Source organism: Lepidochelys olivacea (assembly GCF_965140295.1).
Source record: "Lepidochelys olivacea isolate rLepOli2 genome assembly, chromosome: 9".
Classification (NCBI taxonomy): domain Eukaryota; kingdom Metazoa; phylum Chordata; order Testudines; family Cheloniidae; genus Lepidochelys; species Lepidochelys olivacea.
The window spans coordinates 27,264,584-27,284,463 of NC_140419.1; the positions used below are offsets into that span (position 1 = coordinate 27,264,584).

The 19,880-nt window shown below is 40.5% G+C and overlaps 1 protein-coding gene across 2 annotated transcripts in view; it reads right to left on the reverse strand.

Annotated features, from left to right (window-relative positions):
- MED12L (mediator complex subunit 12L) overlaps positions 1-19,880 on the reverse strand; it is a 322,334-nt gene that overhangs the window by 13,496 nt on the left and 288,958 nt on the right. For both annotated transcript variants that reach the window (XM_084639004.1, XM_084639003.1), the window contains 4 exons: positions 15,545-15,634; positions 14,645-14,865; positions 7,476-7,632; positions 6,229-6,300 (listed from right to left, as the gene is read on the reverse strand). In XM_084639004.1, coding sequence (XP_084495130.1) covers positions 6,229-6,300; positions 7,476-7,632; positions 14,645-14,865; positions 15,545-15,634 — 540 coding nt within the window. The remainder of the gene's footprint in view (positions 1-6,228; positions 6,301-7,475; positions 7,633-14,644; positions 14,866-15,544; positions 15,635-19,880) is intronic.

The window sequence follows — 19,880 nt, forward strand, 5'->3', positions numbered from 1 at the left end:
AAACAAAATGCGCCAGTGAAGTTCTGGAGCTTGTGCTGACCCTGCTGTCACCGAGACTATTGTTCCTTGGAGAGAGAGAGAGAGAGAATTTTGGAGCATTTATACATATATGTCTTTCACATTCTGGAAGTCAAAACTGCTCAGATTCTCCTATCACATCCTAGGGAGAAGCAGATGTTTCTTTTCAGTTTCCCTAAGCGTTAACTGTAAAAAGAAAAGAAAACCTTCTCACTTCCTGAAAATCCCATATGCAATTGGCAACAAAAGCAAAAGCAACTAGAAAGAGACATTTCTGGAGATCGATGATATCAGAACATGACAAAATTGTTGGTAATAAATAGTGAATACAGATGGAACAAAGCGTTAACGTTTATACAATAAATTATGAGCTTTCCTCAGTCTCTGGAATCTTCTAAATTTCCTATTGGGTTATAAGATATCACACATGCATCCAGGCAGACACAAGACATAGATTCAGTCTTCTGCAAACAGATCATCCATCTTTCCTACCTTTGCAGCGGATAGCATTCATCCAGGAAAGTACTTTAAAGTGATTTGATCATCTGCCCTGTCCAAAGCTGATAGGTGCAAATTCTTTCAAGTAAATGGAATTACACCAATAGAAAACTGGTGGGAAATAAATCTTAAGGGCTAAATTCTGCTCTCAGTTACTCTGGGGTTAGACCAATGTTCTTTCATTGACTTCAGTGACGTTACTCTGTATCTATACTGGCACAAGATCAGAATTTGGCCCTAAATTAGCCTCTCCATCAACATGCATTGCTTCCCAGCCCTTCTACACAGGAGTCTGGGTTTCAGATTAACACACACAGCAGGACTAGCCCCACTTTATTTTCCAAGCTTCTGGCTGCAGTTCTAAAGAAAACTGTTCTCTGTTAAGAGCTTTTATCTGTAGGTAGCTGATCATATATATATATATATATATCTTAAAATCAAGCTGCTGAATTAGAACAACAACTGTGGTCCCAACTCCAGATGTTCCTTATGCAACTCATAGCAACTTGAGAAGGTAAATTACAGAATGGGAGAAAGTGAGTAAATACGGATCATGGTGTGGTTTTGTCACCACTGACATTTGACTTCAAAAGGTTATTATTCTGAATAGTTTCAATTGGTAAAACCTGAGTTTTATTCTTACATGGTAGAATAAGAGGTTACAATGGTTTATGCATTTTAATGAGTTACCATTACACTGATGTTTGCATTATGCCAAACCTCTCTTTAAAAGTGATACTTTCCTTTCAGTTTTCCAAAGACTAAGGACCCATTCCTGTAACCCCTTAATCACATAAGGAGATCTTGGAAATGGCTGTATTATTGGGCCCTAAATGAACAAAACAAGCCATGAATATTCACTGTATATTTGGAAAGAGTTTTTCTATCTTAATTCTGTAGTTATGGCATTATCTCAAAGCTTCATTATAAATGGCTATGTCTCAGACATAAGAGCAAGGAAAAAGCTAGGAAAACTGGCAGAAAAAAGAATAATTTATAAATCACATTAAAATTCAGTTATCACTGGGTATAATATACAGTATAACAGGCTCAGGCTCTGTAAAGTCCCTGGATTAAACTCTGCTCTCAATTATACTGCTGTAAATCCAGAGAATGTCCACTGAATTATACCAGTGTGACTGAGACCAGAATTTGGGTAATTGCTCTTTAACGGCTCAATCCTACAAAGCGCTGAGCACTTTGTCACTGATCTTACACAGCACTTAAGCACATCTGTTAAGTGCTATGCATGTGCTTACCTTTAAGCATGTCCTTAAGTGCAGTGTAGGAGCAGGGAAAGAATCATCATCTTATTGTAGGATTAAGACCTAAAAGTCATTGAGGAGACAGAACAGCAAGGGCCAAAATAAACCTTAAAATTTACACTTATTTCAGGAGATAAAAATATCTTCATGCAGGTTGAGGTGTTTTAAAACAAAAAGGTAACTGCCCAAATTCTAGTAACAAAACATGTCACAGGATTTTTCACTGTATTTGCAAGTATCCTTGATATTTAATTTAGCACATCAGCCATCACTGTTAGCCTTCAAAAGTTACTATAATGAAAGTACATTAAGCAGATCATCAGTAGGATTTCCCAATATTGAAGTAATTTCCCAGGAGGATGGTGATTTTTCTCAAATGCAAAGAAGTGACATATGGTAAAGATGTACTGTATCAGCTCTGATATAGCCCCACCAGCCAATACAGGATTGTTTCTTTACATTAAATTAGATTGACATAGTCTAGAAAGTTTTAGATGCCCAAAGCAATGAGGCTTCAAAAGCTTTCTATAGTCTAATCAGATAAGGTGGGTGAGAATATCTTTTACGGAACCAACTTCTGTCTTTCAAGCTACACAGCTGTCTCTTTCATCAACAGAAGTTGATCCAGTAAAATATATTACCTCACCCCCGTGTGTCTCTAATATCCTGGGATCCACACAGCTATACCACCACAGCAATTCCATAGTCTAATATATTTTACTTTCAGAAAGTCTTTGCTCAAGCAGCACACAGACAATACAGACACAGACAATACAGCTTAAACAGATCATTAGGTGACAGTCCAATCTTCACTTGGGTTTTGTCTACACTGCCAATTGAACAACAAAACTTTTGTTGTTCACAAGTGCTTTAAAAACTCCCCGCTCTTCCCCTCCAAGACAAAAGTTTTGCCTTGGCAAGTGGCAGTGTAAAAGGCTCGTTGCCGGCAGGAACCCTCTCCTGTCAACAACGCGAACCCCGCTTGTAGGGGGGGGGGGAAGAATTTTGTCGGCAAAAGTGCTGATAAACAGCATTTACACTACCTTACTTTTAGCGACACAGCTGCAAAAAATTTTAAAAGGGTCCTTTCAGTGATTAGACTGAGCCTCTGGGAACCAGTATGGTCCTTCTGAATAAGCTAGGAAGTTTCTCTTCACTTCAGGTCTGGGTTTGATTCAGAAGCCTCCTGGGCTCACAGGAGACAAAAGAGGCTTTCTCCTCCTTTTCAGAAGCACCTTTCAGCCACTCTGAAAAACTCTCAGGGCACAAAAGATCATTTTAATTGTTTAAAAATCTATTTTATGTAGAGCATTGTGTTGTGCTTATTGCAGGTAAAAGACAGCTGGGAGGTGTATTTCAGGGTCAAGAAAATACAAAGAAGATCCAGTGCTTTGAAGGCCATGGCAGGCGATACTAGGCTGTCCTCAGCCATGGTTCCAAACCAGTGTTAACTCTGACTTATTTCAGGCATCTTGAAATTGGGGCAAGGAGCAATTTCCACCCTTGCCTTCTCTCAGCTCCAACCCCAGCTCTCTCCCTGAGATTTGCTAGTATGTTAATTCCTCCTTGATAGGCTAGTCCTGCTGTGTTGCACCACCTGAAGTGATTCTGCCTCTAAGGGTATGTCTACACAGCTGATTTTGGCTGTGTAGTGAGGGCTCCAGTGCTGGGAGAAAGCTCTCCCGGAGCTGTAATAAACCACCTTCGCAAGAGGAAGAGCTCCCAGCACCGGGAGCGCAGCTACCAGCACTGTAGCACTATCTACACTGCCATTTTACAGCACTGAAACTTGCATTGTTTGGGGGGGGGTGTTTTTTCACACCCCTGAGCGAAGAAAGTTTCAGGGCTGTAAGTGGCAGTGTAGACAAGACCTTAGATGATTAATACTTTCTCTGCCAAACTCAAAGGCCCTGGTCACAGCTTGTTTAGCTATATGGTACATGTCACAATCACTATTACTTTATGAGCTCAAAGACATGGGTCACATCAAAGATCATATTGTAAATCTAATGAAAAGTACTTTTTGCATGTTATGGTACAATCTTCAGCTCATAACTACGGTTTCAGGAGAAGCTGACTCAGACATACACAATCCACAAGTTACACCTATGATAATAAACCAGCTACCTAAGAAAAGGGCTAGACATCCAACTTAACATCCAACTTAAACACAATGCAATTCGGGTAACTTGGTTCCCCAGAATACAAACACTCTAGTTCAAAAACTCAGGGTGCACAATTTAGCACTAAGGGCTGATATTTTCTTTAAACTTGCTCATTTAAGTTGGGAACCTGTTTCTAATCTGGCTCTTTTTGTAGGAATCACATTTTTGTGTGGCTTACTCTTTAAATTGAGTTCCTTTAGTTAGCTACTTTTAAAGACATATAACCAAGGATAGAAAGTTCTCAAAATTCCAGTGTAAATACACAAACGTAGTACATAGTAAAACAACATGTTCGCAGAAAATTACTCGATGGTTTGGGAGGAGACCAGGTCATTCAAATGTTTTTACCAAGATACTTTCATACTTTAGATGTAATGAAAGGTTCCAATGTTATAGACTAACAAAGAAATATTCTGAAAGTTACTATGATTATATGGTACTCTCCATGCAACTGCAGTACATGACCAATCAGTAAAACGCATCTCTACAGAGTTACTATATGCTCAAGTCCTAACCAAAAAACAGAAGTGCTAGAACACACTTCCGGCACTATGCCATTACTCTGTTCTGGATCCCCACAAAAACACCAGAACAGCATTCCAGAGTGTTCGGCCACAGATCCTTTTTTATACACATTGAAATGTCAGATAACAGGCAGCTACATCTTAGTTTCAAAAATACAAGAGAGTGACTATATTTTAACCATTTGGCACACATTATCAGTATATCAAGACAACTACTTCTTCAGGATTTAAACCCGTTTATCTGTATTAGAATCATATTTAGGCATTAAGCTACAAACTGCAGTTTTTGATTAAATATGATAGTGGAATTTTCACTGTTTAAAATTAGACACCAGAAGAGCCCATAAAAATCAAGTAAATATAATACAAATATATTTAAATTGTCAAAGGAAAATATAAAGCGCCTTAGAATTCCAATTGGATTCTATTGTTCATATGAGAGTGCACACAGTTTCATAACTGGCCTCAATCATATTATCCTGCTTTCACATAAAAGTTTTAAAACAAAAATCTGTATAAAAATGTAAGGCTAAAACCATTAGCAATGCTGCAAAAAATTTCCTGTAAAGTTGAGTTCTGCATAGCAAGTGAAGATAGTTCTTTATTACTCAATAACATGAGGAAATTTATAAAATACATAGTATATACCGAATATATGGTCAACATATGCTGCTGCAGTAAAAGTTAAGTTCAAATATCTCATTCCTTCTAGGCTAATACATTATCGGTTTACACCCTAGAATGGAGAGATTCCCAGGTTTCCAATATTACACCAGCCCTTGCTGTTATACCAGAGCTTGAAAGAGTGGCATTTTAATGTCTAGCATCCAAATAAGAATTTGAGAGGTTTTTAAAATGTATTGGTTATATTGCTCTCTCTGCCTCCAAGTCTGCATAATAGGATTCATGGCCTTTCAGCAACCTGGTTTTACAGGGGGAACAAAATAAAAGTAAGACAGAGGGAGTTCCAATCACATTTTTAAAAAATTCTCAAACAGTTCCAGAAACAGAGTTTCTGTTAAGTGCGTGGCATATATAGAATCTAAGATAGTTTGGTGCAATATATAGGATTTATCAGCATGGGTAAGGTATAATCACTGCATGTAAGCAATATGGTCATCCCAAACCCAGGCTGATCATCATCATCACACACACTCAAATAATATATTCAGAGCCTATGAACTCATGAATTTAAAATAATTAAATGAATTTAGTGCTCATGAAAGTTTCCAGACTGACAGAAGTAGGCATCTGTTAATTAGCTATTCAACAGTTTTGACGTGAGTAAGAGCAGTTCCAACTTTCCCAGTATAACTGAACACTGACATCTAGGGGTAACTGGGTAGTTCATGGTACACCAGTCCCAGAACTAGTGTTTCTAAAAGACAAACTAAAATGCTGAGTTTTAGGTAGCCCAGGTGGGGCAAAGGATTAATACACAAGCCTTTTGCTTTATGACACGTGTTCAAATCTGGGTTTTACATTAAAAAAAAGAAAAGATAGTCATTGGGTAACCTGTCTTAGCCATATCATCAGACCCATCCCACCATTTGGCAAGACTGTCAGAGAGGACCCTGGATGAAACTACAGGGTTGTGCTCATCAGCACTGACATGCAAAGGCAGAGCCGTCTGAGTAAGCTTATACAGCCCTTACTGGCACTGTTCCTAGATTGCTTTACTTCCAGGAGTAACAACATCTACCCCATAAGCACCCTTATGTGCACACAAAAACGTCTGGTTTTAATACGTCTGCTTACCAAAGGCTGCTGTGGTTGCACTGCTTGGAGACCAAGTGCCTGGTGCTGACCCTGTTGTTGCTGCTGCTGCAACTGAAAGAACATTGCCATGGTAACAACAATAATATGTATACATGTATAATATTATATAAATGATTAATAGCAATAGCAGCAGCAGCCGCCGCCTTTTGATTTGAGAAGGCATAGCAGCCTCTTGCTGTTCCAGGGATACAGATCATGGAATTTGCCTTTTCATTACTTATCTTTCTAAGCTATGATTCTAGTGTTGGTTGAGGAAGGCATGTTCCTCACTATAATATTTAGGAGCTGGACCCTGCTGTTCTCTCCAGTTGCACAGTGTTGGCCATATCATGGATGATGAACAACAAATATTTACAATACAGTGTTCATAATATCTATTGTCGAAACATCACTGCAGAAACAGATGTAAAAGACTGTTTGGTATATTCAGCTGTTAACTATATGCTCACATAAGTTTCTTGATAATATTTTTAAAAATGAGCTATTGGCATTAGAGTTAAAGCATGAAAATAATTATACCGTCACCAAAAACACAAAGTATTTTTAATGTGTGTTGCTTTTACCTCTATATCAACCCCAGGGTGGAGTTTTGGTTTTTAACTGCCAAACTGAGATTTAACTACCAAATTGGAGTACATCATCAAATCAGAATAATCAAAAATATTATAGACATGGGCTGTTTCCACCCAACTTTAATTCTGGCATATACATATTCTTATTGCCAATTAATACTGTAATAACCTAAAACTATAAATTGCGATCGTCACAGCTCAATAGCCTGAGGCACAGAGGAGGTTACTGGAGAGGAACTAAGGCTCATCACGAATCTTTTGACAAATTATTTTTTTGCTGAAAAATGCTGATTCACTGGGAAGGTTTCTCAGGTCCAGGATGATATTTTTGTTCAAAACGAGAGAGAGAGAGAGATTGAGACTGACCCCAGAATAGCCAATAGCCCAGCGGTTAGGGCCCTAACCACCAGGCTATTGACTATTCTGGGATGGGTCTCTCCCAATCTCTCCTGTTGGAGCTCTTCCATTTTGTATAAATAATTAAATATTCACTGGACTAGAGGGAGGGAGAGCAAGAGAGACTGACTGACTGACTCCACAGCATGGCAGCTAAGGTACTCACCTGTGACACGGGAGATCCAGGTTAAAGCCACTACCTGATTCAGCGAATAAGGCCCCACATATGCTTTTCATTAACACAACCATGTGTCCCACCTGAAGGAGTCGCTGTTGTCGAATTTGCTGTTGTCTCTGTCTCATCTGTTCCTGAGGCAGCTGTACTGAATTAAGGTTTGGGTGAGGAGCTGTGGTTGGTACAGTATCAAGTCCCCCTCCGACCAAGGAACTCTGTTGCAAAGGTTGGTGAGTCAGTCTGAATGAGAAGAATCTATTTCAGGGTAAGTATTTAATTTACAGACAAAGATCAAGTAAGTGTGAGTGTTCAACTCCCTGGATTAAAATTTGTTCTTTGTATATTTGAAACACAAATTTTACAGGACGATTGTATTTTCAAGCAAGAATATTTAGGAAAAAAGTATTTAATGGAAACATCTACAGTGCTATTATCTAATAATTGAACTGGATAGTAATATGTGGTTGAAATCAATATCTGTACATTAATTAAATTAAAGAGAAGAAATCCAGCTACTGTTCGAATGAGCAGCCAGCTTCTACACTGCATGTAACATTTATTGTAGAACTAGGAAGCAGGCATTCTGCACCAGCCTTACGATTTAGTTCTAGACAAAAACCATGTTAAGATGAACTTGAGGCTAAGAATATCAGTATTTTCTAATAAAAACATTGCAAGGATGATGTAATTATCTCCAAAACAAGCATTATAAACCCAGGACATTCAGAGTTAAGCTTCAACTTCAAAGAAATCCAAACCTGTTAAAGCATGGAAATGCACAGTGAGCAAACCAAAACAACCTTATCTCTGCCCTCTAGCAACACTATGCATTAAATGTACAATTTGATTAATACACATTCATGTCTGTAGTCCTAGATTAAACTGATTTTTGAACACACTAAATATTTTTTAATTTCCCCCCATTATAATACAATGCTGTTCTTAAATTGGAAGTGATTTAGGCACATTTTGACATTTGGGCTCAAAAGGGGCGTTTTAGTCTGGGGATTGGTTTAGAATTGAATTCACACAGAGAAAGAAGAACATCATGTGTCATAGGCAGCAGGGCATAGGTCGTTATTCCCTAACTGATAAATCAGTGTTACTCCAGAATATGTGGGATAGAATTCAGTGTGGGATACATTCTCATGGTGTGAATGACCTGGATTTCGACATGATGATTAATGATTATTTATTTGTAAGCTGATTAAATAAAACTGTGGTCAGTGTATTCCACTAGTGGTGTAATTTAGTAATGAAAATCAGGTGAGGTAAAGACATGCCAAAGTTACAGTAAAAATTGTAAATACACCCAAATTAGAGGATATCTCATTGGTTGGACACTGAGGGAGACAATTCATTTCCCTAACAGGATAGTTAGTTTTGGAACATGGCCAAGGCTCGGACATTTTTATAACAAACCCAAGATGATTAATGCTTTGTTGTTAGCAGCCCACTATGCAGTCATCAGAAGATGGAAATTATCTCTTCACCAACAGAGAAGAAAGGAGAAACAGAAGAAAAACTTGGACACAAGCTTGATGCTGTTGCTAAGATGAAAAAATGGATATTTGACCTTAAGGATAAAAATCAGTTACTCTACAATGTGTGGGCCAGGATTATAATTTTTAACAATGCTGAGGACATTTAAAGTGAACTGTGAAGCAGAACAGACTGCAAGCACTTCAGGGCAATGACTGTTCTACCTCTATTTGTACCTGATCCTGATCAGGGCCTCTTGGAACTATTCCAATCAGGCTAGGATTTTCAAAGGAGCCAAAGGGAACTGAACATCCAAGTCCCAATGAATTTTAATGGAATCTGGGTGCCTAATTCTCCTAGGCTGTTTTGAAAATCCCAGCAGAAATAGATTTAGAAAATGCCTTTTATTGCTCCATTGGTGTGCATAAAAATGGCCTTAACCTTTTTATTTTTTATTAAGTTGGGGGAAGCAGCGGTTACATTTTTTCCTGCATATTTTTTTTCATGATTTGAAATATATCAAGTCCTCACCCTGCTGGAGAGATCTCCAGAGTGTCTGGGTGATGGGCATGAGGCTGAAACCTGAAATGCAGCCAGCCTCCCCACCACTGGGGACAGAAGGGGTACTGATTCTGAGATCATGTCATGATAAAAATGAAGTTTTAAGGTAAAATTAAAATTACAATACTTTAATACCTATATATTTATTTCTATGATCTATTTAAAATAGTGTCTTTAGCCGGGACTGATAGCTACTTAGTTTTTCTAAGCAACCAATTCACCTACTAAAAAATTGAAAAGTTCATGAATACAAAAGTTTATGTAAACAAGCAACAACTCTTAAGGCTTTTCTATTTTATTCTGTGGACCTATGCAGCTCCCACTGAGGTTATTATTAATTATTATTATTATTTTTATAGGAGCAGCTTTGGGCTAGGTCTCACACTTTCAGGATAACTGCCCCTGTACTCCCTTCACCTCCATGTTCTCCAACCCTGCCCAACCCCACCCCCAGAGTGCCCAGTCAGGTCTCAGGCCTCCAGCCATGATCTGTCTTTGGGAAGGGACCCATGTCCCACTCCCTTCTGACCAGGGTTTAAGGTTGTATAGCTCCCTGCCATACAGTGTGATATCCCCAGCATGCCAGTCTGCCAGCATGCCACTATGGCCAGTGCCCGTGCTTTGCTTTCTTGACTCGGAGAATGACCAGCATATGCAGCAGTTATATGCTACTACACAGCTCCTTCCCAGCAGAATATATTTATTTATTTATTCTTAGGGCAAAGCATCACAGAGAAAACACATAAAAAACCAATAAAACCAAAGGCTTACTAAGCATACCTGAATTCACCCATCTTCCACATGGGGAGCATGGTAAACCAGAACCCCTTCCTATCCTTCAAAAATCCTGTCTGTTTGCTCGCTCAGAAAAAAGGTCCTCAGTCTGTTTAAACTCACCCTTTAAATACCCCACTTTTTCTCTTTATTGCTTACTTGGTGACAAACCCAGCTTGAATCAGCATATGCAAATCTCAGGAGCTAGTGCTTCTCCAAAGTTGTTTACGGTCCTGGGGTAGTCTCCCCCTACTGTTTTTAGTTACTAGAGGAGCTGTGGTAATCCATCCCAAGGAGCAGGACACAAACCTACATACAGCTTTAATAAATTTAATATAGTGGTTCTCAAAGACATAGGATTGCAATATCTGTAAAAGCACATAATGAAACAGTCCCTGCACCAAAGTCTTTACAGTCTAAAAATACAAACCAAAGTGTGCAAAAGGAAATAGAGGAAAGGAAGGGGAAACAATTTGCCCAAGGCCACACAACAGGTTAGTGGTAGAATCCAGGAATCCTGATGCCCAGTTCAGTGCCTTATCCACTAACCCATTCTATCTCATTAACAGGAAAACTATCATTGACTTCACTGGGAGCTGCATCAGGCCATAAGTTATTAAGCATATTTTAGAAATATTTTACAGTCCTAGGTCAAACATGAAGCTTTATTCTTAGAGTTTGAGAATGCTCTACAATACCCAAATCAGCATATTATGCAAGATTAATATCAGGTATTGTACATGTGTTAGACTCTAAAACCTTGGTCATATTAGTCATTTTGACTGTGATAACTTACATAACTAATAAATGGAATCAACGTGCTTCATGTTGACTTTGAAAAATAACATCTGCAGTGAAAGAAAGCCAACAACTATTCTATCCTCAAGTCCCCATAGTTAACGTGACCTCAGAGATACTTTTAACAAAGCGTGGGAAGACTTTTAAAGTGTCCTTTTAAAAACAGCCTTTTGAATCACTCTATCCCATTACAAGTAGGGACAGATAAATTTGTAGAGTCTGAGATTTTGCAAATCTTGAAAACTTGTTTTTTTGTTTTCACAACAATTTGGAGTTTGTGAAAAACTTTTTCACCTATATTTTAACCTGTTTTTTCAAGGAACATTTGGATAAAAATGTGCATTTCTAGTTGAAGGGTAAAATTTGCTCCATAGTAGGGACAGAAAAGTGCTCTAAAAGCTAGGCTGGCACAAGTGACTGGCTGGTATATACAGTGCCAGTGGGATTTTCAGAGGCACTTGGCTTTGGTCTAACACTGCTCTTATTGAAGTTGATGGTAAAACTCTCATGGGACTTCAATAGGAGCAGAGTTAGGCCAACACATGGCACTTTTGAAAATCCTAGCCTACATTTTCATTAGAATTTCCCTCTTTCCCCCTCTCTCCATTGATTTAATTTCCATTCACTCTGCCTGCTTTCTGTTCCATTTTTACATCCTTTTCCCACTCTTGATTTTCCCTTTATGCGACTTCTCTGATAGTCTCTCCTAGGCAGAACGTAAATGCCACTACATCTGAGCTGAACTTTCAAACTAGTAATGATCTAATGCATTCAAACATAAGCAAAGTAAAATTGCCCATCGCTAGTTCAATGAATGAACAGATCTTGTGTTTCCTAGACTTTCCAGCATTTATTTCCCTATGGATCCTGCAGGATTTATGATTGTAAACCAGATTATGGTATTGTGTTAACTTGGTAAGTTCTCTGTGTATTATGGACTCAAAATGCTCTTATACACAGAAGGGCTCCACTGTGCAGATGCTGCACCAATACAGAGGATGGCCCAGTCTGTGCCCAAACAATTTATAATCTACGGTAGAACCTCAAAGATATGAACACCAGTTACGTACTTCCTGATCAAATGGACACCCTCTGGAACTGGAAGTAATCAGGCAGCAGCAGACACACACACACACACACTAAATACTTTACTGCCTCAGGGCTTTAGCCATGGGGCTCAGGGTTTTAACCAGGGTGGGGTTAGGGCGGCAGCTGCAGAGTGAGGGGGGTCAGGGCTCTGGGCAGGGGATGAGGTCAGGGCTTCAGACCCTCGGGAGCACTTGGGTTTCAGCCTCGTGGCTCCGTTCTTGGCTTCAGCCCCATGTGGGGCGACAGGGCTCGGGGCTTTAGCTAAGAGGGGAGTGCCGGTTTCAGCCCCAGTCCTCACCCTGTAGCTAAAGCCCTGAGACCTGGCACCCCCCCACCCAGCTGAAACTGGGAGCAGAGCTGTGGGGAGCCTCAAGCCACAGAGCCCCCCACAGGGCAGAAGCTGGGAAAGGAGCCGCAGGGCTGAAGCCCTGAGCCCCAGCGATCCCCCCAGATCTAAAGCCCTGAGCTCGGGTGCTCTCAGGCTTTTTTGCCTCTGTCTTCACGTACAAGGTCAGCTCCCAGACTGCTGCACTGGGCAACACAGCATGGGGAGGAGGTGACCAGCCCTCTGTGGAGAAAGAAGTGGTTCGGGACTATTTAGAAAAGCTGGATGAGCACAAGTCCATGGGGCCGGATGTGCTGCATCCGAGAGTGCTTCTAAAGGAGTTGGCGGATGTGATTCCAGAGCCATTGGCCATTATCTTTGAAAACTCAGGGCGATCGGGGGAAGTCCCGGACGACTGGAAAAAGGCTAATGTAGTGCCCATCTTTAAAAAAGGGAAGGAGGAGGATCCTGGGAACTACAGGCCAGTCAGCCTCACCTCAGTCCCTGGAAAAATCATGGAGCAGGTCCTCAAGGAATCAATTCTTAAGCACTTAGAGGAGAGGAAAGTGATCAGGAACAGTCAGCATGGATTCACCAAGGGCAAGTCATGCCTGACTAATCTAATTGCCTTCTATGACGAGATAACTGCCTCTGTGGATGAGGGGAAAGCAGTGGACATGTTGTTCCTTGACTTTAGCAAAGCTTTTGACACGGTCTCCCACAGTATACTTGTCAGCAAGTTTAGGAAGTATGGGCTGGATGAATGGACTATACGGTGGATAGAAAGTTGGCTAGATTATTGGGCTCAATGGGTAGTGATCAATGACGCCATGTCTAGTTGGCAGCCGGTGTCAAGTGGAGTGCCCCAGGGGTCGGTCCTGGGGCCGGTTTTGTTCAATATCTTCATAAATGATCTGGAGGATGGTTGGATTTCACCCTCAGCAAGTTTGCAGATGACACTAAACTGGGAGGAGAGGTAGATACGCTGGAGTGTAGGGATAGGATACAGAGGGACCTAGACAAATTAGAGGATTGGGCCAAAAGAAATCTGATGAGGTTCAACAAGGACAAGTGCAGAGTCCTGCACTTAGGATGGAAGAATTCCATGCACCACTACAGACTAGGGACCGAATGGCTTAGCAGCAGTTCTGCAGAAAAGGACCTAGGGGTTACAGTGGACGAGAAGCTGGATATGAGGCAACAAGGACACACTGTTGACAAGAAGGTCAATGGCATTTTGGGATGTATAAGTAGGGGCATTGCCAAAAGATCGAGGAACGTGATTGTTCCTCTCTATTCGACATTGGTGAGGCCTCACCCGGAGTAGTGTGTCCAGTTTTGGGCCCCACACTACAATAAGAATGTGGAAAAATTGGAAAGAGTCCAGCAGAGGGCAACAAGAATGATTAGGGGACTGGAACACATGATTTATGAGGAGAGGCTGAGGGAATTGGGATTGTTTAGTCTGCGGAAGAGAAGAACGAGGGGGGATTTGATAGCTGCTTTCAACTACCTGAAAGGGGGTTCCAAAGAGGATGGCTCTAGACTGTTCTCAGTGGTAGCAGATGACAGAACGAGGAGTAATGGTCTCAAGTTGCAGTGGGGGAGGTTTAGGTTGAATATTAGGAAAAACTTTTTCACTAGGAGGGTGATGAAACACTGGAATGCGTTACCTAGGAAGGTGGTGAAATCTCTTTCCTTAGAAGTTTTTAAGGTCAGGCTTGACAAAGCCCTGTCTGTGATGATTTAGTTGGGGATTGTACCTGCTCTGAGCAGGGGTTTGGACTAGATGACCTCCTGAGGTCCCGTCCAACCCTGATATTCTATGGTTCTATGATTCTATAAGCCCTAAGCCACCCCTGCCCAGAGCCCTGTCCCCACCAAACCCTGCAGCTGCAGTCCCAGCCCCAACCCCTCCGCCCCGGTGGCCGAAGTCCGTAACGTCTTGTTCAGAGTTACAGACATTTCAGAGTTATGGATAACCTCCATTTCCAAGGTGTTCATAACTCTGAGGTTCTACTGTAATTGAAAACAAGAAGCAACAAGTGACTGTAACAAACAATGGGCGGGAAGTGGGAGGGAGAACAAATGTAACAGTAGCAAGACTCGCCATTAACCTCATTCTGATTAATGGACATAATTTTAAATCAAGTATTAGAGCTATATATCAAGACCGCAAAGTCCCTGTAATATAATAAACCAGAAGAACATATAAAGCCTTACCGCTGAGTGCCTGTTAAAGGCTGAATATAAGCAGCAGCCTGCTGTTGAATGTACCCACTTGGCTGTTGTTGCAGCTGTCTTAGTCTTTCCATTAGAGCTGGACTGGAATGAGTTGCTGGATACGTTCTGGGGTTGTAGCTGGGTGAAAGCACTACACCACCAGCCTGCTGTTGTTGCAAAGGCATCTGAGTACTGTACATTGTGTATCCATGAGGCACAGTCTGCATGGAAAACAGCCCATGGTACAATTTAACAAAGGCCACATGTTCGTATCCTTAAGCCATTAAAGAAAAATAGGTAACCTTTATTAAAAAGCAAAATCTGGACAATGGAGCCCTCAGTAAAACATTCAACTGTGTAATTATACCAAACAGCAATTACCCTTATATTTTAATAGTGTATTTCTCTTTTTCTAATAGGCTCCCTCAGCTGCAGCGTGAACACATTCATTTCTGTTTTTAATTTATATCTTGCCTAGTTATTCGGTGCTTAATCAGGAGTGGCATCTGGGGCCTTCAGCACCAACACTTCTTTTCGGTATCAGTAGCATCATGATGACACAATGAGGGGAGCAAAGTCAGTGATCCCAACCTCACTCTAACCAGGCTGGATTTTAGACTCAGTACTGTGGCACACACGGACTTTACAGGCAGATCATTGGGAAAAGATTAGAAGCCTGCCAAAAAGATTTGTTTGACTAAACTATGCAGGAACTAGAGAACTGTCAATAACTTTTCATTAAGGGTGAAATTCTAAGACTCACTACTTAAGTCCCAATTAAGCCTTTAATGCAGGTCTTAAATGGGATGTAGGGCACTGCTTGGACCCTCTGCACTGAGGTGAGTTTCATGTGTATACCTTACAGCCTGTAGCAAATGTTCCCTAGGAGAAGCTCAGTACCTGTGCCTGCTGTAACCCTGGATACTGTGGAAGCTGGGAAGAAGGACGTACTTGCTGAGCGAAAATAGCAGACTGATCTATTGGCTGGCCCTGAAAGACAAAGTACAAATCAAATAAAATCTGCTTAATCTAAATACAAGTCTTTCTGTTTCTGTCCATGGATCCAAACAGCTCATGCAGTTTAGTCCTGAACAGAATTAACGAACCAGTTTCCAACCCTTTTCCTTCAAGAAAATTCTGTTTTCTGACACTGAGCTGACTACTGAACAATACGTGCCTCTACATCTGTCTGCAGGAGGTGTCGGGAAAGGAGGTAAAAAGGTTATCTTTTGTTCAGCTCAGAAACACTACTGTAAGCACAGCAATGCAGTGAAAAAACCAACGATCATCAAGACAGTAGAGAGGCTATAACTTAAAAATAAGATCTGGAATACAACTGGTCCTTCTCGATTAAAAAAGTAATAAATTCTTGAGGGCAGTGCACTGAATTATGCAGGAGACTTATCAATACACTGAAAATCACTTGCTTTAATATACAAAGAATAACTTTCTGAAGCCATTATGATCAATTATTGTAAGAACTATCCCTCACAACAGAAAGCGCAAACAATGAAAATAAAGGACTATGACTATCATAAGGTGCTCAGATATTATGGTGAAATATAAATACCTATTGAATAGGCAGACAGACAATGCAACCATTTCCAGTATAGCCTGAAAACACATGCAGCGCTTTTGCTCATAAAGACCCCCATTTGTTGATTTTAAATGGTCTCCTATATGTGTATATATAAATTGTGACACAGCCAGAGTCCATACAAACGAAATGCACCCAAGCAAGTGAGGTCAGTGGTGCAATAGCAGAGTTCGTTACAATTTAATTTTCAAAAGCAAACACGTTAGTGGTGATGTCCCCGACGAATAACAAAATACTAAAAAATTTAAAGTGCCACTCGTCTACAGGTTTTGAAAGGAAGAATGATGAAGAAAATATTAGTGTTGGGCACAAATTCGAGATCAAGCGGGTCACCAATTTGCAAGTGAAAAACTGAGAGAGGTATAATGAAACTTACATTTTTTCTGTGATTCTGAAGCCTCTAACAGATTAATTGGACAATTGTCCTAGTCACTACAGCCCAGATTTTTAGAGTATTTAGGCGTTGCTGTGCTCAGCATTGCAACCCCTAATTGATTATGGAGTCTAAGTCTCATTTAAAAATGGGATTTAGGACCTTAGGAGCCTAATTCTATTGACAGTAGATGAAATTTAAGTTCCTCAGTGCCTAAATCACCTTTGAAAAATACCAAAAATCTGGGCCTAAGGATTCAAGCCACCAAACATTTGTAGACATACGTCAAATTACAGGAGCTTTAAGGTTCAGAGTCCAGATTTTGCATTGAGCTTCACTTTCCCCAGCAATAAAACAACCAAGAAACAAAACCCAAAAGCCCCAAAAGAAAAACAAAACATCAGATGTATTATCACCACATTCAAGCAAAACACTGGCACTATCATTCAAAGCCACCTGGACAATAACACACTGCCAATAGCAATGTACCACGAGTGCCATCAGTGAGACAAAGAGTAATGCCACTTGGAGATACTGCCTCAAGAGCAACAGGAATTTTTCTTTATCACTCACTCTCATCCTGTTAATAGTCACATTGTTGGAAGCTATACAAACTACTGAAATGTGATAGTAAATATATACAAAAATAAGTAAATAACAGCCCTACATTTAACTATTATTTGGACACTGCCACAAAAGCATCAGGAAAATAGAAATAGACCTGGGGCATAAAGAGATCAGCAGCCCCTGGAGTCCCCAAATTCACCACTGTCATAAAGTTATTATATGTTTTGTACAAAGTATACCTTGTGAGGTATCAGTTTAAAAGTGTTGATCTGCTGAACATTAATATCCTGTTGGATTGTGCGTGCTATCATTATACATAAAGTTAGGAAGTTTTGCTATGTGTGTGTTACTGAAATATGTTGAGAGATTGGGAACATTCACAACCAGTCTTTCAGGTGCAACAACGGAGTAGCCAGATGTGCTGATGTCCCATTAAAGGGAATCCATTCTCCCAACAGCCATCCCAGAAGACTTCTCAGAGAGAGCACGTAGACAATGGACACTGCTTGACAAAAGGGGGCGGATCCCCACGTCACAAGCATGGATCTTTCCAGCAAGCTGGAATAAACTATAAAAGAAGAGAAGTGACATCATCACTTGACCTCTCTCATCCCCCCCACCCCAACTCAACACCTGGAAGAAACATCTGGAGGACAAAGACTTTGAACTGGAAAGGGTGGTTTTACCAGCTGTCAGGGTGAGGCATTGTTTGATTCAAATCCTGTCTAGTTTGTAGAACAGACTACGAATGTATTTTTGTTTCTTAAGTAGCCAACTTTGATCTCTATGCTTGTTACTTATAATCACTTAAAATCTATCTTTCTGTAGTTAATAAATCTGTTTTATATTTTACCTAAAAGAGTGTGCTTTGGTTGAAGTGCTTGGAAAATCTCAGCTCAGTTTACAAATGCTAGTGTGTGTCCTCTCCACATCAAGGGAGGTGCAGACTGGGTAATCAACTTACGTTGGTCAGGCTTCTGACCAGGGAAAGATGGTACAGTTCTGGGGTACAAGGCTGGGGAGCGGCGGGGGCATTGGCTGGGGACTCTCTATTGTTGGTTCATGAGTGACTGGGAAAGCATTCATGTAACTCAGTTGAGTGTGTCCCTGCCTGTGGATGTCTGTGTAAGTGCAGCACCTGCCAGAGGTTTGTGGCTTAACAACAGTATCACAGTGTGAGAGGGATACACCAGATTGGTGGTACAGAGGGCTCAGCGGTCCCACAGTCCAGGGAACCCCATCACAGAGACATTACCCTGACAAGGAGTAACTGAGTTTGGCTGGAGAGCCAGACAAAGCCCAACCCCCTGAAAACCTGGGGTTAGTTGTACTGTACTCTGGGAAAAGAGTAGCAGAAAAGACTCAAGGCCTAAACCAGATGCCCACATTCTTTTCTAGGGATTCAGTGGAATGTGTCAGCCCTTTGTCATCATTGCTTCTGGTTCTTCTACTGATAAATATGTCCAACTGGCAATGAAGTCAATGGAGAATGGAATTTTGTCCACTCATTTAATAATGGCCCCATTCAACTCCCACTGAAATCAATGGAAACACTTCCATAAACTTCAGTAGGAGTTGAATTGAGCCCTAATTCATGAAGAAAATGCTGACTAGACGTACGATTTCACAGACAGAACCAAGTTGTAGGCAGGAACCCCCAAATTTAATTACTCTTGCTCATAAAATTCATACACAGACTTTTCTCAACAATTAAAAGGTACAACCTGAAGCCCAGCAGGCTATGTTTTGTGAGTTACAAAGCAGAGCATATTTTTATTTATGACCACAGTCTAAGGGGTACCACTTGAGCAATGAGGCATTAGGTCAGACAAGAGCTCTCAGTATAGGCAAAAGTGAACTTTAAAACAAAAAGCTATTAGCTAGGCAGGATACAAATCAACTTTATCCAGAGCAGCAGGCAACCACAGAGAAAATTCCAATGGTGTAAGCAAGTACTCTGATTTTTTTTTTTTTTTTATAAATTCTCAAGGCTAATCAGAACAGGCATTACTTAGTCAGGAGTAAACTAGCATGCAAGTGAATTGGTGAGAAATGGAATCGTGCATGCATGTAACAAAAATGAGCACTTTTGAGAGCGGATGCAAGCTTACAATAGTAACAATGATATCTTATGATCTGATTATGTATAAAATAAAATGCAGCAAAGCTCACTGCAACTGAAACTGAACTGAATACACTGTCTGGTAAGTTGTGTGGTCATAAGTTACCTTTTATAGTAAGGCAATAGAATTGACATCGACCATTTAAGCAGCCTGAGCTACCTCAGCCAGGTTGGCAACAAAATCTGTGTTTGGAAACAGAGCAAAACACTAACACTTATTTGGGGGGAAGGATAGCTCAGTGGTTTGAACTTTGGCCTGCTAAACCCAGGGTTGTGAGTTCAATCCTTGAGGGGGCCATTTAGGGATATGGGGCAAAAATTGGGGATTGGTCCTGCTTTGAGCAGGGGGTTGGACAAGATGACCTCCTGAGGTCCCTTCCAACCCTGATATTCTATGATTTAGACTATAAATATCATGGTTTGATACATTTGTATAAAATGAAAGACTCCACTGTATGCCCACAATAAATCTAGACTTGTTTTATGAACTGCACAGATGCCAAACTATATCCCTTTGCTGCCAAGTCTCTAGTAAATAAAAATATTTATTGCAAATATATAAAATATTAAAATCACA